This window comes from Sinocyclocheilus anshuiensis, unplaced genomic scaffold, assembly GCF_001515605.1.
Source record: "Sinocyclocheilus anshuiensis isolate Anshui unplaced genomic scaffold, SAMN03320099.WGS_v1.1 scaffold931, whole genome shotgun sequence".
NCBI classification, from domain to species: domain Eukaryota; kingdom Metazoa; phylum Chordata; class Actinopteri; order Cypriniformes; family Cyprinidae; genus Sinocyclocheilus; species Sinocyclocheilus anshuiensis.
The window spans coordinates 561,017-574,651 of NW_015544187.1; the positions used below are offsets into that span (position 1 = coordinate 561,017).

Here is a 13,635-nt window from a genome sequence, read left to right on the forward strand (position 1 = left end):
CAGGGCGCAAGTCTCGGCTCCTCAGCGAAAAACTGATGTGCGTTTGCACGCGCTCTCCTTTTATACCCGCACTGCGGGGAGGGGTGCGCATGGCGAAACACGCACGCCAACTGTCATTAGCTTGTTTAGTTAACACTCGAAGGTGATTGGGCTCTCGGGCGAGATCCCAATTCGTCAGTCACGACTGACGTAACGTCTCCGTTCCCGCCTTCAGGGAACGAGGGTTACACAAGTAACCGAGACGTTCCCTGAGGGAACGAGACGCTGCGTCTCAGTGTCATACTTCCGGCATCCCTGCGAGCGCTTACTTCATTTTCCAGAAGCTGCCGCTGTATCCACCGCACGTGCTTTTAAGCGCTTTTTAGTGCTTTTAAGCGTCCTGGTCACTACATCACCCCGCCTGTGATGTCTCGCCAATCCACTGGACTGATTACACACGTAATATAGCGCACGGTCACGCTGAAGGCGTTCCCATAGCGTTTTTATGGAGCATCTCGTTCTTTCAGGGAACCATAGTTACATGCGTAACCTGAGACGTTTTTCCTCAAGGCAAAACTGCTTGAGGACCCAGGACAAAGCCTTGAGGAACACTCTTCATCTGGGGTGTGTTAAAAGAGCTTCTCTATTGGTTTTTGAGCTGCACTTTCTGGTTTTATCCCAATGGTCCATGATTAGATTTTACTGCTAAGAGTCATGTGAGACCCTCTTATTAATCCAAAGAGAGATTGGCACTCGAGACGACAGCATCATTACCTTGCCCTTCACTGTGCGTGAGAGTGAGAGAAAGAGAGTGATAAGTGTGCATGTATGTGTAGGTGTGTGTGTGTTTGTGTGTGTGTCGGGGGGTTTGCTTAAGTTTAAAAATCTGAAGTTTAATAATGCATTATTTCAGCTGCTTTTGTGTAAACACAGATCTAAAATAAAGAATAGTTACAATTAATACTGTAATTTCATCTTTCTAATTAATGAGTTGTCATCTTGTTACATTCCCACAAACATCAGTTTTCCTGTTATGAGTTGTAGCTCCAAGAGATTTTTAAAGAGGAGAGGCCCATTTAAGAATTATTATAATTACTTTAAATGATGTCTAAAAGTCCTCAAGATGAGATGGAGGATGCTTTCTGACTTCAAAATAGTGGAACATCTTTTTCACAGGATGGTTCTTACCTCAGATGCTTCTTGAAGTCTTCTGCTTAGGCTGTTCAATAATTATAATGTACCAGAAAAGATACTATGTAATGGCCAGCAATCAGTGATGGTTCTGCAATTACAGGCTAAGGAAAGCAGTGGTACAAACACCATCATATTGTCCAGGCCAAGGGTTTACTTTTATTTGTAATCATAATTCTTGTTAGGGATGCACCGATACCACTTTTTCCAGTACTCGCCCGATACCGATACTTTTATTTTTGGTACTTGCCGATACCGAGTACCGATACCAATATTTTTATTGCATTTGTAAATGTTTTAAATATTGGGTACAGAAACCAAAAGAGTATGTATAATGTTAGTTGGTTAACTTCATTTATCAAATAGATACAGTCAAACCAAAATGTATTCAGACACCTTCAACATTTCTCACATTATTACAGTTTATTCGCTATAGTTTACAAAATGGTAATAAAATATGACAAGAACTCAATTCAGTCAGAACAAGTACGAGTACGAGTACAGGAGCTCGATTCCAGTATCGGTATCGGTGCATCCCTAATTCTTGTGATTAAATATGATGCTTGTGTTTTGTTGAAGGTGATTTGATTGTTTTTTTGTTTGTTTATTTTTAGTTATTATTTTATAAATACTTGGCAAAGAAAATGATAGAAATCAACACCTTTCTTCCTCTTTTTCTCATCACAGCTACCTCATCCTTAAGCTCTCAGCTCCAGCATCTTCAACAACTCCAACAGCTACAGCATCACCAGCAACAACATCATCATCAACAACAGCAGCAGCAGCAACAACAACAACAACAACAACAACAACAGCAGCGAGAACGAGAGCAGCGTGAAAGAGACCAACAACAAAGAGAACGTGAACGAGAGCAGCACCAACAGCTCTGCGGTCCAACGCATCTCCAGCCACCCAGCCATCATCAACTCACTCCTCCGATTCAATCACAAGTCTCTGGACCTTCTCCGGGCTCCACCTCCACCTGTACCTCCTCCAATCATAGCTCAACCCATCCTCCCCAGTCTCCGCCCCCTCACAGGCAAAACCAATCACCAGCTCGCAGCTTGCCGTCACCTGTCACACCTCCTCTGCCACTACAGGTAAGATTAAATGAAAATTAAACCTTATTTATTTTATTTTATTATTTTATTTCATTTTATACAGTTAAAGTAATGGGAGACATTCACTTAATAATTCACATTTAAAATAATAACTTAATTTTTTAGAATTTTTCTGCATTCATATTATGACAGTCCAGAACTTGGTGTGTTTGATCTGGAAAAAAAGAGAGAGAAAAAAAGCCTTAATGTGATATCGAAATACTTCCTCATATTTCCAGACAGCCGTAGCCTGCAACCTTCTTTGTATTGCTCCTCACCCAGTTCAACTCTTGTTTACACACTAAAAGTGAAGTTATTTAAAGCTATACTATAAGTCGACTCGTGATGGGGAGCAGCTCCAGAGAGCTGCATTGCATGGGGGCAGTCGAGACTGAACGACTCAATGTAATGACCCCTAAATATGATGTCGCTTCACTTAAAGAACTCATTCTTCTACATTATTCACAACATGTCTGGAAGAATGGAGCTCTAGAGTGAGACGAGGTCTAGGATGAATGTTAGAGAATGGGGCAGTAATTCAATTGAATGATTGAATCTGTCTGGGGAAATCTTGGATATTACAAATATTGTTTCTGGAGGAGGTGCCCATTTGCCAAGCCTTTCCCTGAAAAAGAATGAAAATTGAAAGTTTATTGTTAAGAGTTTATCCCAGCCATCTTGCTAGCGACAGCAATAGACTATTATTGGAAATGAAGAGCTGCGGAATATTGAATTACGAGTAATGATGCTTTTGGTGTAATTTCATTTGAAACAATTTTATGATAATCACTTATTGACATGTTGTGAGAATGTATAGTTTATGCAGCCGATTGAACCAGATTAGTTTTCAACATATTTTATCTTTTGCAAATAACATCTTGCATTGGAAAGTCCAAAGAACCATATGCCAGTGTTGACTGGATAAGATGAGTTTGTTGATATTATATTTTGTTATCTGTTATTGTCATGCAGGCTTATAAAATTGAAACAAACCCCACAGATGGCACACATGAGTCGTTGTTGCTTCAGTTAGCTAATGTCTTTTAAAGGGGCCATGTCATATCAAATTTGCTTCGATCTGACATTTTCATTAATAAAAAAGCTTTTTCAACTATGAAAATGTAACTTTAAGCCCACAAAGCGTCCTCAAAATGAGCATTTATTGAAACTAATCTACAAAAAATGACTGCAACTTTGTGTAAAATTCAAATATGATAAAAAAAATTACTAACAATATAATATATGATCTGACCCCTATAAATATTCACATAGCTTATGTTTTAAATGACAAACATAAGTGATCTTTTCATATCTTCCTCTCTTAGTCTGTGTGTCTATCCATCTGTTCCTCCTATTCCTCTTCTTATCTGGTTGTCTTGAGTCGGTCACTAATAACATGCCCTCCTCCCTACATGTCCCAGTGGTTTCATTTCGGTTTGAGGGTTGCCTCTCCATCCTTCCCCGCATTCATCAGCGTCACAGCCCTTATTGCTCTGTGCTGTACCACAACCCCACTACCCCTTCCCCCTTTTTATAGCTGCCATCAGTTTAGTAATTTATTTCACCTTCTGTCCCTCTGCCCAGCCTGTATACTCACCAGCTGGATCCTATGGGGCCCCACATTTAATGGTCTCCAGAGCCCAGAACTAGTGGTTTCTGTGGGATTCCTTAGGAAAGGCCAGCCTGATATTTCTTCATTTGCAGTGGAAGCACACCTGGTTTCGATCTGTCAAGTTATCATCAAGCCCTTCTGATACATGATTCAGAATAAAGTAAATGCGAGGGTGTGATAATGGGGCCTCCAAATGCTTGGCTTTAATGCGTGATGTTGGCAGCCTCATTGGTTGTATGCAGGTCTAGATGTTTGTGAATTGTCCTACATGGAAATGTGTATCTGATCATATGTGCACAGATTTTAAAGGGGTCATATGATGCGATTTAATTTTTTCCTTTCTCTTTGGAGTGTTACAAGCTCTTGGTGCATAAAGAAGATCTGTAAATTTGCAAAGACTAAAGTCTCAAATCCAAAGAGATATTCTTTATAAAAGTTAAGAGTCAGCCACACCCCCCTAAAACGGCTCGTTCGAACACGCCCCCACATATCTACCTCACTATGTGGGAAGATTTGCATAACGCCGCCCAAATGTTCACGCAAAGAAAGAAGGCGTAACTTTTATTCTCGCTGTAGTATTGTTGTTGCTGCCGCCGCCATGTCCTGCAGACGCTGTGTGCGTCGTTGTGAAAGCTAAACTACTTTGTTTGGTCTTCCAAAAGAGGACGATATCCGCTTCGTCATGCCTAGAGCTGATTTAAATTACTTTTAATAATTTTCAAAGTCAAAGAAAATGTCTGTGATTATATTGATACTATGTTAGAAACATCTTTAAAAAGTTGCAATACTGCTTATCAGGATTTCAACCAAGGCAAAAACTGCATTTGGACCCAGGACAGAGACTTGCCGGAACACCCTTCGCCTAGGGTTTGTTAGTAGAGCTTCTCTACAGGTTTTTAAATATGAGTCCTGTTAGTGGGTGAAATACTTGTACTTACCAGGGTTTTGACCAAGGCAAAACTGCTTGAGGACCCAGGACAAAGCCTTGAGGAACACTCTTCACCTGGGGTGTGTTAAAAGAGCTTCTATATTGGTTTTTGAGCTACACTTTCTGGTTTTATCTCAGTGGTCCATGATTAGATTTTACTGCTAAGAATCATGTGAGACCCTCTTATTAATCCAAAGAGAGATTGGCACTGGAGATGGCAGCATCATTACCTTGCCCTTCACTGTGTGTGAGAGTGAGAGAAAGAGAGTGATAAGTGTGCATGTATGTGTATGTGTGTGTGTCGGGGGGTTTTAAGTTCCCACTTCATGGGGGTCCACATTACCACTTTACCATTGTGATTGTGTGTGTGCGGCAGGGTTTGCAGCCTGCCTGTCCTGTGGTTCTGCAGTTGTAATTGGGCTTATGTCTATGTCTGCTTGAGAAAGTTACAGCATACTTCACCAGAGTGTTGTTACTAGCCTTTAGGGGCAAGCACAGTTAGACACTGCAAACACCTAGAGAATTTTGAGAATGTGTATTTCCAGGATCTGTCATAATTATCCCTTCTGGTCACACAGGTACCACCCCGCCCTCTCGGTTTCTCTTGCCTCCCATTCCTCTCTTTGGGTGTAATCATTTTAGTAAGGGAGGGCAGACAGGTCTCCTATTATCTGAAGACACCTAAAGGCCCAGATAGAGGCCTTCTGTTGCTGAACTGACAACATGACAGCATGTTAGCATCCCACTCTGATAATACCACAGTCAGTGTGTCCAGTGTATGAAGCTAAGTGCTCACCGCCTGCACTCTCTCTCTCCCTCTGTCTTGCTCTCATTTTTCTTGTCTCGACTCTTTCTTTATTTGGTCAAAAGTTCAGACAGGGTTGTTTTTGGAGGTCTCTGACCCTGAGTTCCTTTAGACAGTTCAATTTTATGATTTTCCAGTAACATTTTTCGATAACACTTTACAATAAGGTTCCATTAGTTAATGTTAGTTAATGTATTAACTAACATGAACAAACAATGAACAATTCATTTATTACAGTATTTATTCATCTTTGTTCATGTTAGTTAATGAAAATACAGTTGTTAATTGTTAGTTCATGTTAATTCATAGTGAATTAAGTAATGTTAACAAGCACAACTTTTGATTTTAATAATGCATTAGTAAATGTTTAAATTAACGTTAATAAATGCTGTAGAAATATTGTTCATTCTTGTTTCATGTTAACTAAAGTATTTAACTAATGTTAACTAATGAACCTTATTGTAAAGTGTTACCCATTTTTCTGTAGGCAGTAATGTTTTTAAACTGATTTGAGTGGAGATGCATGCTTGTTTCTTTATTTTAGTTTAACCAAGGTCTGACAAAACTAGCATTAATAATGACAACTATCACTTAGATTATATTTGGATCTCGATTGTGGTGACTGCATCATTTAAACTTATAAATGTACTGTAACATATAATAAATGTATAAAATCTACGAATAAAAAATAAATAGCAGTATTTAACTATATTTTTAATTTACTTAAATACACTATTAAATTATGACCCTTTTAGAATTGAGTTTTTTTTTTTGTTGTTGTTGAAACAAACTGATTTGCTGCTGATTTGCTTTTGTCCATATAATGTTGTTTCAGAACCAACTGACTTTTATGTTATGGACAAAAACTTTTTTTTTTTTTTCAAAATATCTTCTGTGTTCAGCTACACAGGTTTGGAATGACTCAAAAGGGTGAGTAAATGTTGATTTTTGGGTGAACTATTAGGACCATTGCTATTTTTATTTAGCTACTCCACAACACTGTATCAAAATATTACCATTGCAATCTTGTAATCCAAAGTTTAAAACATCTCCCATCCATCTCCCCTTCTGTTTTTGAAAAACTGATTCTTTGACTTAATAGCAAACTCTAACAACAAAAAAAATCTAAGGAAAAAAAGGAAGAATAAGCAGGGAAGGCAGAGATGAGCTGTTGTGACGACAACCAGACGGTGGAGATTATGAATTTGTGAGATTATGAAAGTGTGTTAATTGGTTGATTAGCGGGGTGGCTGGATTTGCAGGTGCTGATTGATTGGAGCGACGGGGTTTCTCCACGCTGAGGGGACTCGGGGATTTGAGGAGGAGGGGGCAGTTCGGTGGGCAAGCCGGTTACACCGGAATTGATCTTAATTAGATCTGAGAGACCTGCCACAGCAGAATGGTCACAGCGATTAAAATGAAAAACAGGAGAAATTACTGATCAAATTAATCATAATGTCAGCCTACAGCTGTAGGTCTGCTGTAATTTGCCACTCCACTGGCTTACATCAGCCCTAAGCCATACACACACGCACACTGATCTGTGGCAGAAAGAGAGAGAGGGGAGCAGGGCAGACCATCCATGCACAAACACACACACAGAGTGAGTCAGGCACACTGATATATAGGCACATATACAGTATATACACTCGTGTTGTGACGATTTTGTGACGAATGGTTGTGCTGTTTTTTTTGTGGAAACTGTGATGTATCACAGTTTCCACAAAAAAACAGCACAACCATGTTGATAAATTTTTCAGGATACATTTTTCAGGATTCATTCATTTCATTGATTCATCGATAGAAAGTTCAAATGAACAGCATTTATTTTAAACATTTTTTTAACATTATAAATTTTAAACGATTAAATATATAAGGTCAAAGGGTCATGGTTTGGATGATTACCCAAAACTACACCATTCTGATGATGAAAACATTTGTTCATTGCTGGCCATTTTCTTTTGCAATTTATATTTATATATATTTTTTTCTTTTAATGTAAAATAAATACTTTTTTAAAGACATTTAAAGGCGCATAGTTCACACAAAAATAAGTACCTAAATAACTGCCATTGGGACAGCTGTAACGGACCATTTTCTCCAGGTATTATAGACCACCTGGGGCTCTCTTTCTCCCTTCTCTCAAACACAGTGGCTGTAAGGGTCTGCCTGGACCCCCGACCCAGAGTCTTACACAGTAATTACACAGTAATTACAGGCTACTGCCCAGTATTCAGCCAATGCCAATTTACTGCCTCAGCGTATGGACGACTCACCCCTGTCTCCTCTAGCTCTCTCCATTCCTAACTTTTATCGCTCTCCCCTTTCTCACCTAACCCTTTTTCTATCTCTCTCACTCGTTCATACTTTTCCTCAACCTCTCTAGACTGTACTGCGCCCTTACTTGTCCATCTTTTACCCCTGCTTTCTCTCCCACTCACCCGTCTCTCTAAGACACACCCCTCCTGATGTACTGATGTGTGCCACGGGAGGCTCAGACCCACGAGTGCTGCAATTACACTGGCCTCTTCTCCTCCATTCTTTCTATTTCTCTGCTCCTCTCTTCTCCTTTCCTCTCATCTACCTCCCTCTATCTTTGTCCATTCTCCACCATTCCCCAGCAATCAGCCATCATTATAGCTCGCTCCTGAAACTCCATCCTTGCCAAGGTCAGGCACCCTTCCAACCCACATATGCTCATGGACAGACACGTATACACAAACATGGTGTTTTTGTCTTTTGTAATGCCCCCCAAAAACATGCTGCTTTTTCTCTTGTAATGCACCCCCCGACCCCAACCCCAACCCCGAGCACTACTTATGTGGTTTTTATTAAAATAAAACTGCCTAATTGTCCTTCATTTAATCCAGAGAAAAGTTGGGCATGGATAAGATTGTTTTTCATGTTTATCAAGGCAGTCTCTTATGGTCACCAAGGCTACATTTATTTTAATAAAATGTAAAAACAGTAATAGTGTGAAATATTATATCAGTTTAAAAATAACTGTTTTTTTTTTATTTATTTAAATATATCTTAAAATTAATTTTATTCCTGTGAGGGCATAGCTGAATTATCAGCAGCCATTACTCCAGTATTTAGTGTCACATGGTTCTTCAGAAATCATTCTTATATTCTAATTTGGTGCTCAATAATCAGAAACCATAATACTTTTTTTCACGAATAGAACAGCACTTATTTGAAAATTTAGTAGTAGCATTTGTAATAGTAACATTATGAATGCCTTTACTGTTACTTTGGATCAATTTATTGTGCCCTTGCTTAATAAAAGTATTAATTACTTTCAAAAAGCAATCTTTTTTAATTGAATATGTTAATCACAAGTGTTTTCAACTTGCCTTTAGGCTTATACAAAAATGATTTTGGTAAATGCCAGATGGTTCCTGTTCTCAACATGAAATCAGAAAATACAATTGAATTTATCCTGTGTACTTTAATACACATTAATGCACATTAATGACTTATTGGTTATCTAAGAGAAAGTTCTGCTTTTTAAGCAACATAAACCGCTCATTTTTCAGCTTGTCACCTCCAACCACTTGTCAGCAGAGAGCACTTTTCACAATCCAATCAATTCCGACTGGATAAAGTCAAGCCCCGCCCTAATTTTTTTATTGAATATGTTAATCACAAGTGTTTTCAACTTGCCATTAGGCTTATACAAAAACGATTTTGGTAAATGCCAGATGGTTCCTGTTCTCAATATGAAATCAGAAAATACAATTGAATTTATCCTGTGTACTTTAATACACATTAATGCACATTAATGACTTATTGGTTATGTAAGAGAAAGTTCTGCTTCTTAAGCAACATAAATTGCTAATTTTTCAGCTTGTCACCTCCAACGACTTGTCAGAAGAGAGCACTTTTCACAATCCAATCAATTCCGACTGGATAAAGTCAAGCCCCGCCCTAAATTTTTTTCTTATTGAACATCCAATTTCACTTGGTAGAGTACATAATAAAAGTGTGTTGCAGTGTTTCATTTTGACATTAATAATGTGTGTAACATTTTGCACAACGGGCTGCCTAAAGAGTGTGTAATTAGGTTGTAAGATTGTAATGTAGGATTGTAATGTAGGATTTTTATTGTGTTTTGTTAATTATTCATGTTAAGGAAGATTTTAACATAGTACTCTATGTAACAGAAGTTCACTTTTATGGCAAAGAAACATCTAACCTCTGTCCTGTTCTCATTTTTCCTTTCCTCACTTGTTTCACTCACTCACTCACTCACTTATTAATGCAGCCCAATAGACAGCCCTTCTTAAGAAGGCAGAAAATTGCCTTACATAACGAAACTCACACTATATGAAAATACAAATGTGCACTGGTGACTGAAGCAGAAAATAAGACTATTGCCCATCAACAGCAGCACAGCGTTTGGTATGAATATTTATAAAGCATGTGATGCAGCCAGTGAGGAAAATCTGGGCGCTGAAAGCAAAGCAACTTTTGATTTACCCAAAATGAGGGATTATTATCAGAAAAAAGAAAAGGTAGCACTGGGCCACCTAAGAAATAAAAGACTTCAAACTGTAGACATTTCAATATATATGACAATTTGTCATTTACAATAAGTTATATTATAAATTAATATTTTCTGCATGTTTGGAGAAAGCAATTTTAATGAACATCCTTTTATGATTATAATAATTAAAAAAAACTTTAAAGGATATTGAAGAGTGTGACTGTAAAAACAGATAAAGAAAAGAAGTTGACTTCTTTTTACCACAACAAACTGTAAGATTATTACTGTCATTATGTTTATTTCTCAATCTGTCCGCACATATTAGCTGGACCACTTGATTTAATCTAAAGAAATTAAGTGTATAATATTGTTTATTATATTGTCAAATTTTAGTGTTTATTTTACAATTTAAAACATAATCTTGACAAACGTTTTTGAGATGTTAATATTTCCCATTCAGGTTGACAGGAGATGTATGGCTATTGCTTAGATAAAAAAATAGGTGCTTGGGAATGTAACCAAGATGGCCTCTGAGTTAACTGACTGCCCTTAAGGGGACTTTGCTATTTATTCATCTCTCTTTCTCTCTCTCTTACTAAATATCTAGGGTGATCCTCAAAGTTCTGTCCTGGGCCCCATTCTGATCTCATCATTCTCTTCTACAACTCATCTTCTACCTTGCTACAGTATTTATGCCTTAATTATCCTTTCACAAATATCAAAAAAATAATAAATGTGGTATATTAAAACAGGATAATGGTGTGGTTATGGAAAAAACATTTATAATATGATTCAACACTTGTTACGTTTGTTCTGACCCCTGTACACTGCAGAGAAAACCAATATAATCCAAATGTCCAAATGTTGTCAGTTCATCACTCCACTTAGAGTGGATGAGTGTGTGTGTTAAGTTTGGTTGAGTGTATTTGCATGTGTGTGTGCACGCATAAATTGATGCGTGTGTCAGGTTTGTGTGTGTGTGTGTGTGTATTATCGATCGGACCTCTGACCACATCATAGCCACAGAGCCCTGCTCAGTCACCATTAATCTCGGTCCTCTGAGTTCTCAAATGGCAGCTGGCAGCCCCAGCTCCAAACTCAACCATTTCTCTTCATTAACTCGGCTCACTCTGAGACGCCATGCGGAGGAGTAATCATTTACCATTATTCTAGTTATGAAACTCACACACAGCTGACGCTGGGCTTTATTGAATAGAGGCCATCAAAATATCACCAGCCATTGATTAAGCCAATATGAAAGTCATTCAAATGCTGGATCTGTATGTCAAACAACAGCAAGTGAAAAGAGATGGCATTCTGTTTAAATGCCGGACAGGAGAATTTGACATGATGAATTAAAATAGTTGAAGTTTCCTCAAATAGAGACACGCTGTTCTGTATTTTTTTCACTTAGATTAAGACATACAATATTTTGCTGTCAGTCATTTAAAGACAAACAACCATTCATCATTTTGCATTTGATGTTTTCATTATTTTTTTATCATTTTTTATCACAGGAAATTACAGGGGAGATTAAAAAACCGGTGGAGACCTGTTCTCAGGTGGGCATCAGAAATGTAATATCAACTTTTCACGAAACTGATGGTGTCTTGTACAACTTGTTTTTCAACAGTAGCAGGTCCAAGTCTTACTCTTCGGGTATTTTTTCTTACGGATATACTAGTGTATAGTCAGCAGTTTTGCAGCAAACATTTTCAATAATCAATCAAATGGAAATACGGCCAAAAACATTTAAATACATAAATAAAATATACATTTATTTAAACCGTACTGGAGGTTAACCAGGACTGCCTCTTTGCAGAGAAAATAGAGCAAAAGGATGATTCATGGCTTAAAATTCCTGTATGGATTTTAAGGACCATAGTTATGGAAGCAGGATTTTATATAATGACACCAAAAGCAGTTAATTATGCTTGGTGTTAATGAGTCACATGATTGACGGTCAGCACTGGGCAGTCTATCACATCTTTATAGGTACGTTTGTCATTAATTTCCTTCCTTGTTCCTCTGTCATTTGCATTCCGGCCTGTTAAACGTGACCCCTTTTGCCCCCTCTTTTCCCAACAGTTGTGCTTTTTATCTGATTAAGTACAGCATTTTAAACAGCCCTCATGTGCGTGTGTGAAAATGAGGCCCTTTATGCTGCCACACAGTTTTCACAGCAATGCATCATGGGAAGGCTGACCCAAGACTTCCAGCTTAGCTTCTTCAACTTTACAGCGTTGCACGTCTCTTCATTCCTGTTTTTCTTCCTCTAGCTTTTTACTCTCTCACCTATTTTTCCCTCGAGTCGGTATATTTCTGTTTTTCTCTCAGCTATTTATTTATTTGTCAATGGGAAGGTGAAATGGGGCTCTGTAAGTAGCGTTGGTAGTGTGAGGAGAGTCCAGAGGAGACGGCAGGTGATGTCCAACAAGGGAGCTGAGGTGTTTGGGACAGTCTAATGGTGTTTTGATGTACCCGGGCAGAGGGGAGGCTCCAGGCTGGGAAACGTGGGAGAAGGAGAGAGGTTTTTTTGAAGGAGGTAGCATAAGGTCTGGAAGTGACGCTGGGGAGACTGTGACTTACAAAAATTAGCTATGGTTTTATTACAGTAACCACAGTTTACCACAGTATTTGTAGTAAAACTGCAGTAACCACAAATGTACCATGGCATGCTCAGATGTGTCACTTCTTATTATGTCCACTCTCTATAATGGGAAAACGGAGAGACAGAGAGAGCGAAGGGGAAAAGAAAAAGGGTGAAACAGAGGTGTGATCGTCTTAGGAATTGCTATGATGCAAAAACAATTTTCTTTCGGCTTTTCTGATGTTTAATAGCAGCCCTTGTAAGATCTATCCAGACACTAAATCTATTGTCTACTGTCCCATTTAACTGACAAAAAAAGCTGCACGTTACAACACACCGCGCCCCCCCAAAAGAAGGAAGAAGAGTTTTGTTAATCATTATTTTTGTTAATAATGATATTAATAAAACGGTCTAAGCATCCATAACATTTCGTTTTTTTTTTGTCTGTGTAGACAGTACTTGAAGTGGGCCGGCACACACCGGTACGCACTACCGGCACTTCTGTGTTTTAATCTTTAGCATACTGGCACTTTTTTGTGCATACCGGCACACTTGACTCAGAGTCCAAGCGTCAGTGTCTGGTGAAATAACAGTATATAAATCACAGTACCAGGAGGGGTCACCTCTCATCTTGACAAATAGCGTGAATGAATGCAAGCGGAGTCGGTCTAACACAGGGGTTGTCTCTTTTCCACTGTCTGGCCAGTGCTAGGGATGGGCGGATTGATCCTGAAGTATCGATACTTTCGATACTGATGTTGTATCGAAAGGATCGATCCTCACATAAAAATATAGATACTAAAGTGCATTTTAAACCATTAATTTTATTTATTTATCTAGAAATTCGGTGCATAAAATAAGCTTCTAAGCAGTGGTGGACGAAGTACACAAATCAAGTACTTGAGTAAAAGTACAGATACGTATAATAAAATATTACTCCA

The 13,635-nt window shown here is 38.4% G+C and overlaps 1 protein-coding gene across 2 annotated transcripts in view; it reads left to right on the plus strand.

Annotated features, from left to right (window-relative positions):
• The window catches only part of LOC107696499 (POU domain, class 6, transcription factor 2-like), a 112,734-nt gene that overhangs the window by 57,326 nt on the left and 41,773 nt on the right, over positions 1 to 13,635 (plus strand). For both annotated transcript variants that reach the window (XM_016496858.1, XM_016496857.1), the window contains one exon: positions 1,858 to 2,270. In XM_016496858.1, the coding sequence (XP_016352344.1) occupies positions 1,858 to 2,270 (413 nt within the window). The remainder of the gene's footprint in view (positions 1 to 1,857; positions 2,271 to 13,635) is intronic.